The sequence below is a fragment of the Gavia stellata genome, chromosome 9 (genome assembly GCF_030936135.1).
Source record: "Gavia stellata isolate bGavSte3 chromosome 9, bGavSte3.hap2, whole genome shotgun sequence".
NCBI classification, from domain to species: Eukaryota; Metazoa; Chordata; class Aves; order Gaviiformes; family Gaviidae; genus Gavia; species Gavia stellata.
This window is the reverse complement of record NC_082602.1, coordinates 23,555,827-23,572,627: the sequence shown is the minus strand read 5'-3', so window position 1 is coordinate 23,572,627 and position 16,801 is coordinate 23,555,827. Positions and strand designations below refer to the sequence as shown.

Genomic DNA, 16,801 nt, shown 5'->3' with positions numbered 1-16,801 from the left:
TAGAGTTTTTAGTATTTTACTATGATACTTATTGGAATCTGCTTGATCATATGATGTCCTTGTTTCAGAGCTCTTCAACATGGCTGACTCCAATTCTGCAAGACATGTTGAGGCACATATTTCAATTTTGTATCTTAGAAAGCAACCAAGAAATTCTGGAACTTATTCACAAGGTATTTCCATGACTTACAACCTAGATATATAGTGTTTGTGTATCCTTCTCTTTAATATTCTCTGCACTTTTGTGCAGATAAAGAATAGTGTGTTCATGTTAATTCTTCTGTAGTTAGCCTATTTGATGCTTTACTATAGAGTGAAGGAGAATAGGATGGTTCTTACAGTTTATCAGCACATATATGGTCTTGTGTAGACCACATAAAAATTTGTTGTGATTTCCACTATGTTTCTTTCCCCAGGTATGGCTGGAACTGTTAAACAAGGCATCTGTACAATATGTGGTTGCAGCTGCTTGTCCATGGATGGGAGCCTGGCTCTGTTTAATGATGCAGCCATCTCATTTGCCAATTGACTTAAACATGTTGCTAGAAGTAAAAACCAGATCAAAAGTAAGTGAAATGTGACCTCGCTAACTGTTCTGGGGAAAGCAGGACATTTATTAGCTGTATATAAAGACATGTGCTAAAGGTGTTAGAAGGGAGTGGTTGTACCTTTCTACAACTCTAAAAGTAACCTATCTTACAAACTGAAATCTGTACAGCAAAATAGTTCTTGTCAGGTCATCCATGAGAATTTAAAGTTCCGCCATGTAGCGTGCTCCCTGTGAATACTTTATAAAGGCTTTATTTACATGGTTGCATAACCATAATGGTTCCAAAAACATCTGTTTGCAGGTCTGAGTTAAGTCTAAAAGCATTGTGTTATTTCTGAAAACATTCTGAAAGAGATTTCTTTTTTTCCTTTGTGTGGACTCAGTTTATCCAGTTATATGATGAGTATTAATTTTAATATTATAGTGAAGGAACAATATCATACATTTAAGACCATAGAATACTATTAGCAGAGCGATGATTTACAGTGATTAACTACTTTAAGTCTGTTATCCAAGAGATGTTCTGGCTTAGTCCAAGTTGTGCAGCGTATGATGGCTATTGGAAATGTTATGGAATGTGAATTAATCTTTTCTGTTACAAACACATTACTTGCAATCTCTCCCAACTTTATTCCATAGGAAAAGGCAGGCACTAAACTGCGTCAAGGTCAAACCCAGAATAAGGAAGTAATTCAGGAATATATTGCTGGGGCAGACAGCATTGCAGAAGATCCAGCAACCAGGGATTACGTTGTCATGCGAGCTCGGATGATGGCAGCAAAGTCAGTTTACTGGAAATCAGAAAATATTTAAAAGCAATTTATCTTTTTCATGTGTTTTTGCCAAAATCTAATTATGTAGACTTTTTTGGCATCTTAATTTTGAATCATTAATTGCAGAGTAATTGTAACATTGAAGTGACTGTTCTTTCTCCTTTTGTCAGGTTGCTGGGAGCACTTTGTTGCTGCATTTGTGACCCAGGCGTAAATACTGTTACTCAAGAAATAAAGCCAGCTGAATCATTAGCTCAGCTACTGCTCTTCCACTTGAATTCTAAATCTGCCTTGCAGAGGATTAGTGTTGCATTAGTAATCTGTGAGTGGGCAGCCTTGCAAAAGGTAGGATGTTTCTGCAGAAAAAATAAATTTTACTCACTATCTTAATCCACAGCTTGTTGTCTGCTGCTTAGCTTGAAATAAAATTTCAGCTGAGAAGCTAAAATGGTGTTTATGCTTCTAAATACTAAAATCTTGATTGTTAGAGAACGGAGGAATACATTACTTGGTAGCTAAATACCAACTGTCAGAACTATGAATCAATAAGTATGTTCATGTTTCTTCTACAAATAAGTCTATTATCAAGATGCATGTTATCTAAGGTCAATGCTTCCTTTTAACATGACTGTCTTCCCTGTATTCACTATCACTTCTGTTCTAGTTGCAGACTGAAGGTTTGCTCATAACCTTTAATATTCTGGGTTACAAATGTTAATGGTCCCCCTGGAAACTGAATTTCTGTAGCTAGATTGTGCTGTTTAGTGCCCAAAATGGAACAACAGAAACTGTGATTACTCAGAAATACAAATTATGTCTTTTCCTGTTATAGGAGTGTAGAACTGTGGCCGTTTGCGTGCAACCTCGTTTACTTGGGGTCCTTTCTGAACATCTCTATTATGATGAAATTGCTGTTCCTTTTACACGAATGCAGAATGAATGTAAACAACTCATCTCATTGTTAGCTGATGCACACATTGACATTGGAAACAGAGTAAACTGCAGTGTATTTACAATAGATCAAGCTAACGAGCTGGTAAGTAGAGGCATGCCTGCCCTTCCTTCAAATCTATTCTTGTCTTGAGATACATCTTCAGCGTAATTTACACAGACAGTAACTTTCAGAAATAATGTGGTGACACATCCTTTGACATGAGATCTGTAATAGATACTTACCACTTCCTCTGTGGTGTTTACAGACTATGCCAAAAATCGATTAGAATGCAAGGTAGATACTTAAGAGAAGAAGAATTTGACAGTGCTCTGATTCCAGGTGTAGATTCACTACTGAAATCTACATAGAAGAAAACTAAAGCAGGCTGGAACTCCTTTAAAACCACTGTCAAAAGACTAATAAATAAACTGTGTAAATTCTAGACCTTCTCCCTCCCCAAGCATGTGCTTTAAAGTGTTTTTTCCCCTGTCTTTTTAATTGTTTTGTCTTTTTTAAATCTGAGAACATCAATATTTAGATGTGCTAATAAAAGGTAGCTCTTGACATGAAAAGCTCTGTAAGCAAAAATAGAGATGATAATGTTGGGGCAACAAATTAAAAGGTTTTCCTTCCAACCCCAAACTGGCCTCTTAAGCAGAGAGAAAGATGAGTAAGGACAGATGAGGCAGGATGTAAATTAAGAGCTTGTGGATTTAAGAGCCTGCAAAATAAAAGGAGGCTGGGGTGGGAGGGCTGTGTAGATTTGGGGGGATGAAGGAATGGTGGTGGATGTAGTGCAGCTTGGGGTGTGGGAGGAGGGGGATTAGGATCCTGGATGTGTTTGTGTATGCAACTGGGATGCTAAGGATAAGAATAAGAGAAAGTTTAAGTTTGTATGATTATGGTCGTGATGACTGTAGCATGATCAATCTTAAAATTCTCAAATGGTAGTATTTATGTAGTAATATGCAGTAGCTTAACTTGGATATTTCAACATATCTTTAAAGTTATAGATAATTGTGTATATGGGCTGAGGGGATTTTGGCAGCCAGTTTGACTATGGCTACTGTCTAAAATGAATAAATTCCCAGGGTAAAGCCAGACAGAATCATGTGAGCCCATAGTCTGTGAAGTGTTGGACTTCTCATATACCTCAGCTGTTTACTCTTGAGTCTAGTAATAGGGCTGCTTGACCAATGTGTGGTTTTTTCAAAAGATATCCATTCTGCATTAGAAGACCCATTCTATAACTACTTGCTATTTTCTGTGGCTGTCTTCTGCACCCTTTTCAACTCTTCAAGTTTTCTTGAAATACAGACACCAAACCTACTCTGCATTGTAGTATGGGTCTTCATGCATTAGATGTAAAAACCCTGTGCTCCTCTTCGCTATTTATATTTCTTGCGTCCTTTGGTCATTCTAGTCATCAAGGTTATGTGGAGTTGAACTTGAGGTATCTACAGAATGAAGCAGTACAAGCCTGATAGTTGAAAGACTCGACCTGAACATTTTAAAATAAAAGACAAAACCCAAAAGCCAACAAACCGACACTCCCCCACCCCCCAGACTAACCTTCTCAACAGCTGTCATCTTTCCTTTACTTAGGCTCCTAAGTTCAGCACTTCCATGATTCCATGTTGCTTTTAATTTCTTTCCTGTGAAAGATTTAAGCAACAGTAGTCAGCCAATTGTAAGTGGGGGAGGATAGGGCAAGTCCTGCAACTACTGTATTGTGCTGACTTTTTTCCTTAGATTTTTATCGCAGTCTGTTTCCTCAAAAGAAAATCAGCTTAGAATCAACTTCTTCACACATGGGACCTTGCACATCCTTTCTGGCCTCTTGTATTCATAGCATACTCTCCTTTGCTTATCTACCACCTGTTTATGTATTGCCAGAATATCTGGATATATTTGGTGGATATAGGACAATCTAAATTTGGAGTAGTATGTGAACTCCTTTTACCTTTGGGAATCTAGACTCGCGGTGTTCATAATATGCCTGATTTTCCCCTTGAGCTGCAGTTCAAGATTCCAGAAACTACATTTTGGAGCATTTCCTGCAATTTGCTAGTGAATCGGAGATGATAATACCTGGTGAAGTGACTAGTGTTGTGCTGTGAAAACCACGGTTTTCAGAGAATATCCCATTTTTACAGTAAATGAAACAGATTTGTAACTTTTTCTTCCTTTTTATTAGGTTACTTCTGTTTTCAATGAAGTGACATCGTCCTTTACTTTGAATCCAAAAATTCTACAACAGTTGGACAGTAAACGACAACAAGTCCAAATGACTGTTACAGAAACAAATCAAGAATGGCAAGTGTTGCATCTGCGAGTCCATACATTTGCTGCATGTGCAGTTGTGAACTTGCAGCAACTTCCAGAAAAGCTAAATCCTGTTATAAAACCCTTAATGGAAGCTATCAAAAAAGAGGAGAATACACTTGTACAAAACTATGTGGCTTCATGTATAGCAAAGTTACTTCAGCAGTGTACAACAAGGTCTCCTTGTCCCAACTCAAAGATTATAAAAAATCTCTGCAACTCCCTATGTGTGGATCCACATCTTACCCCACTAGCAGCATGTCCTGCACAGCCTCAGAGTAGCCATGAAAGCTCAAAAGGTATGAGATCTAAGACTGCCAGGATTCTTAAAGTATGTCTGCTTGTCTCTGAACTGTTAACATGAGTATTTGAGTGAGTCTCGTTTTCAGTCTTTTTAAAATGCCAGCAACTGAGTCTTCATTTATTAGTAATTATTACATTTAGGTGTCTTGAACTACACACTGTGTGCAACTAATGATGTGTACAGCTTTCAGAAACTTTATGTATAAAAGACCTTTATTCCAATTTTCAGTTATTTACTGTTCAATTATTATCCACTTATGATTGCATTTCATTTACATGTATTATGAAGCTTTTCATTGAAATTGAATCAGTATGGGAATTAGAGTAGCCTGTTAGAAAAACGTCTGACTTGTGTTATGTTCCATAGGCTAATAGATAACAAAAGACGAGGACAGTATTTGAAACGAACAAATAATCCTGTGCACACTATGGTCATGGGTTTTCTTTAAATGACTGTCCCTTGCTAAAAATGTATGGATTGAATGAACACCACAAATTAAGACCTGAATACTCTCAAAGATTCTAACCTGCTTTAAGGTTTGACCATTACATTTTACTTTTTTGTAATGAATGCGTCCTCCTTTTGTCTCAGAATAGAATAACATTAATATCTGACTGAAAATTAAGCTGATTAGTATTTAACAGAAACATCAACAAATAGAAGGATACTGATGGCATCTGCTGTTGTATCATGATAGAAGTCTTGAACTGTTTGTAAGGGACACGGAAAATGTTTGTTCAATCTTCAGAACATAATGCGTTTTTTTACATAAAAAACTTGTGTAAACTTTTTATATTTCACTGAAGTTTTGTTACCTGTATTTCTTGCTGAATAAGAGTTTATGTGGCAGTTTGCACACTTATATTTTCCTTGCCAAGTCTGTAATGTGCTCTTAAGAGTAACTCTTCTCTGTACTTACATTTTTCCATCCTTGAGGACGATGACACTTGCATTTTTTTAAAGCACATTGAAATCTGTGGATGACTTGTAGGTAGCTATCACTTCTACCTATGTTTTAAACTGCAGCTTAAATTGTTGTCAGCTATTCTTTCTTTTCCTTAAGGGCCCAACTCTGATAAGGATGGGATGCACCATACAGTTACTAAGCACAGGGGAATAATTACACTGTACAGACATCAGAAAGCTGCTTTTGCCATCACAAGTCGGCGAGGTCCTACTCCAAAAGCTCCAAAAGCCCCAATTGCAGATCTTCCCACTGGCAGTAGTGGAAGCATTCCTACAGAACTTGATGAGGTAAATGTCAAAAACTTCTGTTTGCAACTTGTGCATCCACCCCTCCCTTCCATTAGTTTGAATTCACTGGAGTTGATAACATTATAATAGGAATGTCCAGGATCTTTTCATGAAGAGAACTGAGTTGATGTAAAATTTTGTGATGCAAGCAGCATGTGTTAGTTGATGATGATATTTTAAATCTTCAATGTGCGATTAAGAAAATTAATACTCCTGAGATATTTTACACTTAGTACAGGATATGAGTATCTCAATATAAACCTGTGCAAATGGGTTTCCACAAACTGTACTGTGATTGTGTCCTGTTACCCATGTTAGTGTTGGTCATCTTGATGCACAATGGAAGCTCTGAAGCATTAAAAACAGTATTTGAAATATGACTGGCTTTAGGATGTACATGTGACTTCAGCAGTTGATGTGCTAAATTTTTTTTGTTAATGTTTTATTCATATAAAATGTCAGTGTGTTTTAGTAAGATCCTAGTCAGGACTGTGATTCCTAAACAGTGTGGTGGATTTTGTTCTTAACTATTAAAGTGATTTTTATCAATTCCACTTTCTGAAGAGGGTGGAAGCAAGAGAAAGGGCTTAATAGTAAATCAAGTATTGCTTTTGGGAATTCTTGCTAGCATGTTACTGCTCTTTGTGTCCCCTATATTGGCAATATCTGAGTTCTGGAACCAATTGGAAAACCTCTTGCTGAAATGGGCCTGTGTCAGCAAAAGCCATATCCTCAAATTTATGGTTGTTAATAATTTAATAATTAAATGATTGATAATTAATTATAATTATTCTATAATTTAATAAGACAGGATTAATTTATATATTTATCTTATCTAACTGTATAAAAATAACTTACAGAGAAAAAAGCAAATGTGTTGCAAGTAGCTATAAGCACAATCAGAAATGAATGCCTCTATAATAATGGGAGACTCCTTGAAAATTTTTATTCTTAAATGTATCTTCCCTCACTACCTTGTTAAATTGTTTAATTCTAGGCTCAGAAACCTTACGTTGTACAGAGAAGAGGAGCTGAATTTGCCTTATCTACTATAGCTAAACATTTTGGTGCTGAAATGGCAACAGGATTGCCACATCTCTGGGATGCTATGGTTGGTTCATTAAGGAACAACATTCACATAAATAATTTTGGTAATTACACTTCTGATTTAAGATGAGGGGGCTGGTAGGCTGGGGGCAGTGTGTCAGTCTTAAACTGAACAACTTTTCTGTTTTTAACAGACAGGAAGTCCTTACTGGAAAAAGGAGATGCTCCTGCCCAGGAGCTAGTAAATTCTTTACAGGTTTTTGAAACAACAGCAGCTTCAATGGATACTCAGCTACATCCTCTGGTAATCATATTCTAAAGCAGCTTTTGTATGAAGCAATTCAATCTGTTCATTGCCACTGTTCTAAACCTTTGTTTTGTAAGACTTCTTCTCAGATGTTTTTCTAATTTTGCTCAAATAGTGTTTTTATTGTGCTTGCTAGCCTGCCTCTTTTCCAAGTCCTGTATCCTAGTCTTGGTAAACTGAAGACAGTGTTCTGTCTTCAGCAGTTAAGCTGTTATGTTTCAAAGCTGTTTTTTCCCTGTGTAGGATGTTAAATTCTGTATTTGTTTATGCAGGTTGTAGAATAAACCACAAAAGTAAACACCTACCTACAATTTAGACTTGGCTTACCCTTTTCTGGATGAGATGCCCGAACAAGATTGTGTCCAAAGTTTGAGTTATGATAATACTTATGCTATTGTGTAACATAGAAATCAGCATCTCAGCTCTGCTTTATTCTAATTCCAGATTTCCTAAACCTGGCGAACAGACTGAGAATATGGTGCCTTCTCTTTGTTATTAACGTACAGATAAAAACGTTGTTATGTTGCATTACGTGGCTGACTGAAATGGGTTGACTTTTAAGAGACTGACATGTAGTTTGTATGGCCAGAGTAGGGGTGAAAAATGGTAGTAATAAAGACTATACAGTTTACTGCCTGATGACTGTGTAACAGGCTGAAAGTTGTCAGAAAGGCTCCCTGTGCAGGGAATACAAGAATTATGGGAGACTTCAGTTACCCCCAAGTAGGCTGGATTTGATTAATTTTTTTAAATTACTACTTTTTACCCTCCACTCCATGTAAAAGACTTAACATCTTATATGCAGTAGTAGGCTCTGAACTAACTATTTCTACTGAGGAGATCCTGGAGTTAGGATAGTTCTGTGAAAGTATCAGCTGAATGTAAAATACTGGTTAAAAAAAATAGAAAGTTAAGAAAGAAACAGAACAAAAGTCACCGTTATGCCTGCCTCTGAATGCAATTTCCAGTACTAGCCTATCTGCAGTACTATAGTTCAGAATAAATATAGTAGCATTGGAAGAGGCATAGAGAAGGGCAACAGGATGATAAAAATATTCCTTCCATGGCAGCCTTTTCGTATAAGTAGGCCAGAACTCTAGAAAGGATATGATGGGAAAGGATGGGCATAAGGAATGGCTGCAGAGATCTGAGCAGATGGCGAAGTTCATATGAACATAAAGAATTGTTTCTTACCTATTTCAATAAAATACTGAACTGATTTGAGTGAATTTAGCATTTGACATGGAAAGATTTTTTTATATGTATGTATTTTTATATATACATATAATGTGTAGGTTGGTTTTGGGGGTGCTAATACTATATACAGGTTTAAAAAAAAAATCATAGAAAGTTAGAGAGTGGAATTGGTTCATCAAGGCTCATATTTAGGGGCTTCCACACTAGGAAAAACATGACCATCTGTTTAAGATATCTGACATAAAAACATATTTGTGCTGATGAAAAAAGACATGTATGTACACATATACCCCCTTGGAAAGATGTGAATTTCCTTCTGGGTGTTTGTCTTATCACACAGTTTGTACCTGGATAATACATCTGCCTGAGCATAAATGGGATGAGTCTAGGACAAATTTGCTAGCTGGAAGGAATTCCTTAAACTATGTATCTGAATTTAAGCAATTTTTTAATAGAAAGTTCTGTGTAATTAGTACTGTGTTTTTCCAGTATGAAACACTTAATTACAAAGGGCTTCTTTAATTTGCCTTTTGACTAAAAGCCTAAATATTTTGTTACTCTATGAATTCTAATTGTATTGGGAGTAATACTTGTTCAAAGTTCAATTGTCTCTTTCTTCCAAAACAGTTTTTCGGTTCGAAACAATGAGATCTTGTGAATGAGATGTTTTAAGCATTCTTTAGGAGGCAACAGTGACTTTAAAAGACTGTTTACTTAAAAATAATTCAGTAATCTGTTTATATTCATATTAAACTTACCCCCCACCCTCTTCTCCTATTCAGTTAATACAGCATTTGCCTCATCTTTATACGTGCCTTCAACATCCCAGCACTGCAGTGAGACACATGGCTGCTCGTTGTGTAGGTGTTATGAGCAAAATAGCTACCATGGAAACAATGAATCTCTTTCTAGAGAAAGTCCTACCATGGTTGGGAGCAATAGATGACAACACCAAACAAGAAGGTGCAATTGAAGCACTTGCGTGTATCCTTGCTTGAGTATTCAAAAATACAGAAACCTCTTTGCAGTTGCATAATTTGGGGAACAAAAAACTGGAAAAAAGGAGGAGGAATGAAATAAAACCTAACCTATTTATTTCCTGTAGACAAGAAATAGAAGAAACTTCCATTTCCATTGCCTTTATCAAATGAAGTTTTGGTGGAGGTGATTCAGTTTCTGAAACCATGGAATTTGCTGGGCTAAATGTAACTGGGTAGATCGGACTTCCCCCCCACCCCTTGTTAGTAGAGATCTTGTTCATCTGAATGTAATGTATTAATGACTTTTACCTATTGAGTGTGAAATCTGCCAGGTATATATTGATGTCAGGCAATCCTGAACTAGTAAAAACTATTTCCTTAATAACTGGTCCAGGTGTAATGGAGCAGCTGGATGTTGGTATTGTTCCATACATTGTTCTTCTAGTGGTTCCAGTTCTGGGTAGAATGAGTGATCAGACAGACAGTGTACGTTTTATGGCTACTCAGTGCTTTGCAACACTAATTAGACTAATGCCTCTTGAGGTAAGCTCAAGTTGTAAGTATACAGAGTATGTGAACTGTCCTATATCCACTTTTTCACCATCCACAAAGCCCAAGCTTCTGGCTTATGAAACACTGAATAAGTAACTGGGTTTGTAGATGTTGAGTCCATATCAGAGAATTGATGAAAATGTGTCTCTTATAAAATGAGTAAAATTGGTCCCTCTTTTAGTAATTTTCTAAATTCATGTTAAAGTAAAATTTCTCCTTGTAAGAAACTCATTTCAACTGTGTACATGAAGTTAAAGTGTGTATTAATTAATTTTGTGTGTAATGGTGTTTTTGCTAGTTTTGGCTCAAAAGTCTTAGGAGTTATGTGTGTGCTTTCCTTAGGTATGTGTGATGTTGTGTATGTGGTCAAGAGAAATGCATAAGAAAGCAATACTGATTTAAAAGGAAAAAATGAAATAGCAGTACTAGAAATAGTGTGGAGATAAGTACAGTTACTCATTCCTAGTTCTTAAAATCAAAAAGCCCCACCCTACAGCTTTGGGCAAAATATTACATGTATTATGATCTAGTAATGTTTAATCAGTACAGATTTGCTTCAGTTTTTTACTTCTACTACAAGTTGCATACCTCAGACACTTTCTTATATTGCACTTGAAGGACTACAGGGCTTCTAAGTTACTTATTTTCACCACCAGATGGTAATAGACAGTTCAGAACTCGTTTGCATGTTTCTAACAGGGGAAAAAAGTTAGTTTAATGGGTTTAGTATCTTTTTATTATCTTGATTTTTAATTTAGCATAATAAACCTTAGAATCTGATAACTAGCAATTTGCCTTAAACAGAGCACTTTCTGTATGCTTACACTGAAATGCTGAAAACACTGAAAATGAAAAAGTCAAAATGAGTTTCTAGTGTGCTGCTGTTCATTCCAATGCCATTCACACCAGTGCCCTTCATGTGCATCTAAATACAGTCCTATGGAATATGTGTAACTTAGATTTTTTTTCTTTAACGCTATTTTAGTAGAATTTAGTGAGCATCTCTTAAAAATATGGAATGCTTGTTTTATTAATTGCATAGATATGTATGATCAGTTCATGTTTCTTTTCCATAGTTACTCAAGAACTCCCTTAAGACTTCCCTTTCCAATTAAGGAAGTTCAGTATCAGATACTGAACTATATTAAATATGCAAACTTAAGAGTGAAGAGTGAGGCCAAACAAGGAATTTAAATTGGTAACTGTAGAGGGGTTGGAGTCATCTCAGTGGAAAGAATAGGGGGTAGATTGATAGGGACTATGGAAGTAGATGTTTTATGGGGAAATACTTTATTAAGGAAACCTTTTTTCAGATTGAAATAACTTTATTATCAAGTTTTCATTAAAAAAACTTAAAGTGGTGTTTTATGGATACAGTTTTACTTTTTTTTAAATGGGAAGACTTTTTAGGGTTGTCTCGCAGATATTTAATCAGACAAACTCTTGCAGTTTTCAGTAGTTATAGTGGTGGTATTAAAACAAAAAAACCCCTTCCCACTCTTTCAATTTCATGTCCCTGAAGCATGACTTACAGTTCTGTAACAAAACAAAGAGTCTATTTAGTCTTTTGTGTTTATTGCGGACATTTCATAGACTGCCTAAAATGCAAGACCTAAATTCAGCTGCTGGATAAGTAAGTGATAGATGTCTGAATAAGCTTCAAGTTTCTAATCTATATTTTTGTGTTGGTTTCTAATTGTAAGAAATTGGAAACAATAGCAATAAATTAGTTGGGAGAACTTAACTATGCTCACTTTCATGTATCTTTATTCTCAATTTCATTACTTATTTGACCATAAAAATGGAAATATGATGTGAGAGAGATTCTAAGGTAAATGGTTCAACTTGATCTGTCCTCTTTTACTGATAAGCAAACATGCTGCAAGTAGACAATATACTTGAGCCAAATTATCTAGCATGGTATTCACACTTCAGGCATGTTCTTTTAAAAGGGAGGGTAGGAAGAGCAGCTGAACAAGTACGCTGTTGTCTGTGTATGTGCACGTACTTAAATACCTTGTTAGAGCACTTCTAACATCTGAAATCTGGGTTAGTTTTCCCCCTTCCCTATTAATGACATACACAGTGGAAGTATTTGATAGAGTTTTTCTCAGCCAGGAGCCCTCCCTAAGTGATTAGTAACTTGGGTTTTGAAACTAAAGGTGGAGGTGGCCCAGAAAACTGGGATGACAGATGTGATGATGGAAAGTATCAGTGTGTCTTTTGCTACTGTATATTATTAGCAAGCAAGAATGTATGAGTATATTTGGTCCCCATATAGCTTCTTTGGACTTCTGGCCTGGTATGGGAAGTGCCTGGGAAGCCAAGGTCTGCTGCTACAAACCTGCAGAGGTTTAGGTTTTTCTTTTTACCAATAGTGTCCAACTGCTTGAATTCATCCTGTGGATTTCAGTATCATTTTAGATCTAATTCTACCACATCTGTAAGAGGAAAATCCATCTAACTTTGGATGGTAGGTTGTGGCTAAGGAGAAATGGGTGTCAAAGGATTCTCAGCCAGATAAACTCTCTGATTAGAGGTGGAACAGCTCAGTCTTTGTAAAATCTTACAAGCATGACCAGGATTTCCCCTCTTCTATGCAATTGCATCAAGCTTTTCAGTGTGTCCTTTGGGGCAGAATTTGTCTTTTGCACCCTACAGCCCTGGATGAGTTGACCTGAAAGGAATCAAATAAGTATAGCACTGAGTTTGAATTTATACAGTTGAGAAGATTGCAGATCTTTGCCATCTTCAAAACGTCTACGCTAGTATGAAGTTTTACTACCTATTGTCTGTGTGAGAATTAAGTACTGTAGCTCTTACATTACTGCTTTAAAAATACTATCTTAGGCTGGTATACCAGATCCACCAAACATGTCTGAAGAATTAATCCGAATGAAAGCTAAAGAACGTCACTTTCTGGAACAACTACTGGATGGAAAAAAACTGGAAAACTATAAAATTCCAGTACCAATCAAAGCAGAGCTCAGAAAATATCAGCAGGTAACAGCTTATACTTTTATTTTAAGAGCAGTAAGTTCCAGTCTGATAAGATTTTATGGACAGGCAGGAGTTGTTCAGGTGCTGGGTTTTTTGCTTGTGGGTTTTGGGGGTTTTTAATTTGGTTTTAGCTGTGCAGTGTGTATCTTGGACTCTAAGGAAGAACAAATTAAGAAATGCATGCCATTTATACTGTTTTTCTTTTAAGGATGTATTTTTTTCTCCTCTCAGGATTCTGTCACTTTTCTCAGGGAATGGCCAATGGGCTGTGCCTTGCTTAGGCTGACTGTGGCAGCTCACCACTGCAAAGCCAGGCCTCGTACTGTTTGTTTGATTATATTTCTCCCTTTATTCCCCTCTGCTTTGAGTTGAGTGGGCTGTAATGGATGCAGTTATGGTGGGAAACAAGCTCATAGTTTGGCAGTGATGGATCATAGAACATACAGATATTTGAACTGAAGCTTAACTAGCCAAAAGCCAGTTTTTACTTCTGAAGCACTCTTATTTTCTGATTTCAGGATGGAGTGAACTGGCTGGCATTTCTCAATAAATACAAACTTCATGGAATTCTTTGTGATGACATGGGCTTAGGAAAAACTTTACAGTCCATTTGCATTCTTGCAGGTGATCATTGCCTCAGGTAAGCTTAAACAAATAACATTCTATCTTAAATACTTTATTGATAGGTTTTATCTATGGTGATGATACTACTGGCTGTAGGTGGCTCTGCTTGAGCAGGGAGGTTGGACCAAATGACCTCCAGAGCCCCTTCCAATCTCAACTACTCTGTGAAAAACAGTTTTTCTAACTTGTTTTGATATTCTTAAAGGGCTCAGGAATATGCAAGAACAAAACTGGTGGACAGTGTTCCTCTTCCCTCCTTGGTGGTGTGCCCTCCTACACTCACAGGACACTGGGTGGACGAAGTGGGAAAATTTTGCTCGAAAGAATATCTTAATCCTTTGCACTATACAGGACCTCCTACTGAGAGAGCAAGGTAATGCACTTTGCGTTTGTGACTTGGGTAGAGTAAAATACCACACACAGAATTTTGCAATTCACTTTACTACTGAAGTGTAGTTTGTGGGCATGGTAAAACTTCTGATGGTATGTTTAAAGGCTGAAATAATAACATATGTGAGGAACGCTTCAGTTATGATCTCCTCTTTTTTCTTAAGATTACAACACCAGGTGAAAAGACACAATCTCATAGTGGCTTCATATGATGTTGTGAGAAATGACATTGACTTCTTCAGGTAAGAATTGGTTTGTTTTCTGAGGTTTCTAATAGCTTAGAATTTTAAACACTACTTAAGTCTATGTTCTTCTTGTTTTCTAGAAATATTAAGTTTAATTACTGCATTCTTGATGAAGGCCATGTAATAAAAAATGGAAAAACAAAGCTGTCAAAAGCAGTAAAACAGCTGACTGCCAATTACAGGATAATTCTTTCTGGGACACCAATCCAGGTAACTGCTTTTCTTTTTTCCTAAGGAGTTGGGAGAATAGTAGAAAACAAGCAAGAGATCTACTTTACAGTCCGTTTTATTATGCTTTTTATCAGAGTTGTCTTGTTCTAAGTCTACATTGAAAAAAAAACCCTGTCATTGCTAAATACTTGAAACTACATCTTTTTCCTTTCCCAGTATACCCACATATAGGGGAATGGGTGCAGGATCTGTGGTACTACTGGGACTCAAAAGTTGGCAACAAGACTTTTTCTACCACTTATTCTTTAAGTAGCAGGCAGGGAAGGGGAGAGAGCATTTCCTTATGCCTCTAGTGAAATTAGCAAGAAACTTGACTCTCAGCACTCCAGATTTTGGGCTTTTGTCCAAAATGATTTGTCTGTGGAGTATCTGTCTCATCCAGGATTAAGACCACTGCTGTCTCCTGGGTTTTCTTGTCCAGAAGAACTCAGGGTGTAGCTTAAGACATCAGACACAGCAGAAAGTCCATTTAGATGTTAAAGTGCATATACAGGGCTTCCTGTAACTTAGGTTGATGAAAGAGCTGCCAAGTTCCAGGAGCTCAAAAGTATGTTGAAGCATTATGTTTCTAGTGTTTTATAGGCAGTGTTAAATATGTATGGAAATGTTTCTGATAACTTGTAACAATTCATTACTTTTTCGAAAATAATTTAACAAATCTTTCTTTTATGTTCAGAACAACGTCTTAGAGTTGTGGTCATTGTTTGACTTCCTTATGCCAGGATTTTTGGGTACTGAACGCCAATTTGCAGCTCGTTATGGCAAACCAATACTGGCAAGTAGAGATGCCAGAAGCTCCAGTCGAGAACAAGAGGCTGGTAAGGTTCAAAAGTTAAATCTTGGTTTTCTGGTTTTCTTCCTTTAAATGAGAACTGCTAATGAAAAGTGTGGTCAGTTCCAGCATAAGAGATTGGGGTGGGGCTGAGTGTTTTTTTATTGGGTCTTTTTTTGACCTAACATACTGCTTCTGTTGCCTTCACTAGGGGTTCTTGCAATGGAAGCACTGCACCGCCAAGTTCTGCCATTCCTGCTAAGGAGAATGAAAGAGGATGTACTGCAAGATCTTCCACCCAAAATTATTCAAGATTACTACTGTATTCTTAGTCCTCTACAGGTATGCTTAAAAAGTGGCTGGAAGCTTAGTTTTTTCAGCACAGTTAAGACCACAAAGGAACCACTTCTGTACTCCTGGGTCAGTCTGATGTCAGCTCTGACATTCTCTGGGACCACAGGACTAAAACTTTTTTTTCTGGTATGTGTCAAAAAACTAATTTTGGTCCAGTTGCAATGGAGTATTTATTTAGCTTGATTTCTGGCATAATTCTACAAGATTTAGGCATCTGCAGATTTTTTAAAGAACACTTTCCAAGCTGAAAGAAAATAAATTGCAAGAGGTTCCGCTATTAATGTTGATTTTGTGCTACATATAGCTTTCGTGATTTATGATAATTCAGAACTTTAACTTGGAACTAAATTCTAAAAATGGCTGTTCGTCTTACTTCTGTCAGGGAAAACATACTCATTCTCTTCTCTGGGGCCTGGTCTACAGGTTCAGCTTTATGAAGATTTTGCCAAGTCTCGTGCCAAATGTGATATTGATGAAACAGTTTCTTCAATTTCACTGAATGAAGAAACTGAAAAACCAAAGCTTAAAGCTACAGGTCATGTATTTCAGGTACAGATTTCTTCAGTGATTTTTACTACCTAGTTCCTTTATTTCTGGTAACTGTATTTCTAGGTTTAATAAAAATGAAAATCAAAATAGTTAACTTATACATCTGTGGCCATACGATCGAAGTAAAATATTTAGATTTTGGATCACATTGCCTGGAATGTGATGTATAGCTATTATGCTTAAATTATGGTTTTGTGTCCTGAGTCATATAAAACTGTCTCAATTTTTTAATGTGTTCTGCTCAACTGGAGTTCAGCTATTTTGTGGATCTTGGATACTACTCTCAATTAAAAACTGATTACCAAACAAAAACAAGAAACAACTAATTTTGATCTCATCAGTTGTTACACTACAAAATTAAGACTGTAAAACACGAACAAAAGTTTCCTTAAGGTGAGATCTGAATTTATGAA

General features: G+C 36.6%; 1 protein-coding gene across 1 annotated transcript in view; it reads left to right on the top strand.

Annotated features, from left to right (window-relative positions):
* Positions 1–16,801, top strand: part of BTAF1 (B-TFIID TATA-box binding protein associated factor 1) — a 43,564-nt gene that overhangs the window by 22,554 nt on the left and 4,209 nt on the right. The window contains exons 15-33 of the mRNA XM_009817982.2: positions 69–173; positions 417–566; positions 1,190–1,332; positions 1,494–1,668; positions 2,156–2,359; positions 4,455–4,881; positions 5,950–6,140; positions 7,138–7,291; positions 7,382–7,491; positions 9,474–9,675; positions 10,066–10,214; positions 13,074–13,226; positions 13,742–13,863; positions 14,053–14,220; positions 14,402–14,479; positions 14,563–14,692; positions 15,390–15,531; positions 15,697–15,827; positions 16,263–16,388. Coding sequence (XP_009816284.2) covers positions 69–173; positions 417–566; positions 1,190–1,332; positions 1,494–1,668; positions 2,156–2,359; positions 4,455–4,881; positions 5,950–6,140; positions 7,138–7,291; positions 7,382–7,491; positions 9,474–9,675; positions 10,066–10,214; positions 13,074–13,226; positions 13,742–13,863; positions 14,053–14,220; positions 14,402–14,479; positions 14,563–14,692; positions 15,390–15,531; positions 15,697–15,827; positions 16,263–16,388 — 3,060 coding nt within the window. The remainder of the gene's footprint in view (positions 1–68; positions 174–416; positions 567–1,189; positions 1,333–1,493; positions 1,669–2,155; positions 2,360–4,454; positions 4,882–5,949; positions 6,141–7,137; positions 7,292–7,381; positions 7,492–9,473; positions 9,676–10,065; positions 10,215–13,073; positions 13,227–13,741; positions 13,864–14,052; positions 14,221–14,401; positions 14,480–14,562; positions 14,693–15,389; positions 15,532–15,696; positions 15,828–16,262; positions 16,389–16,801) is intronic.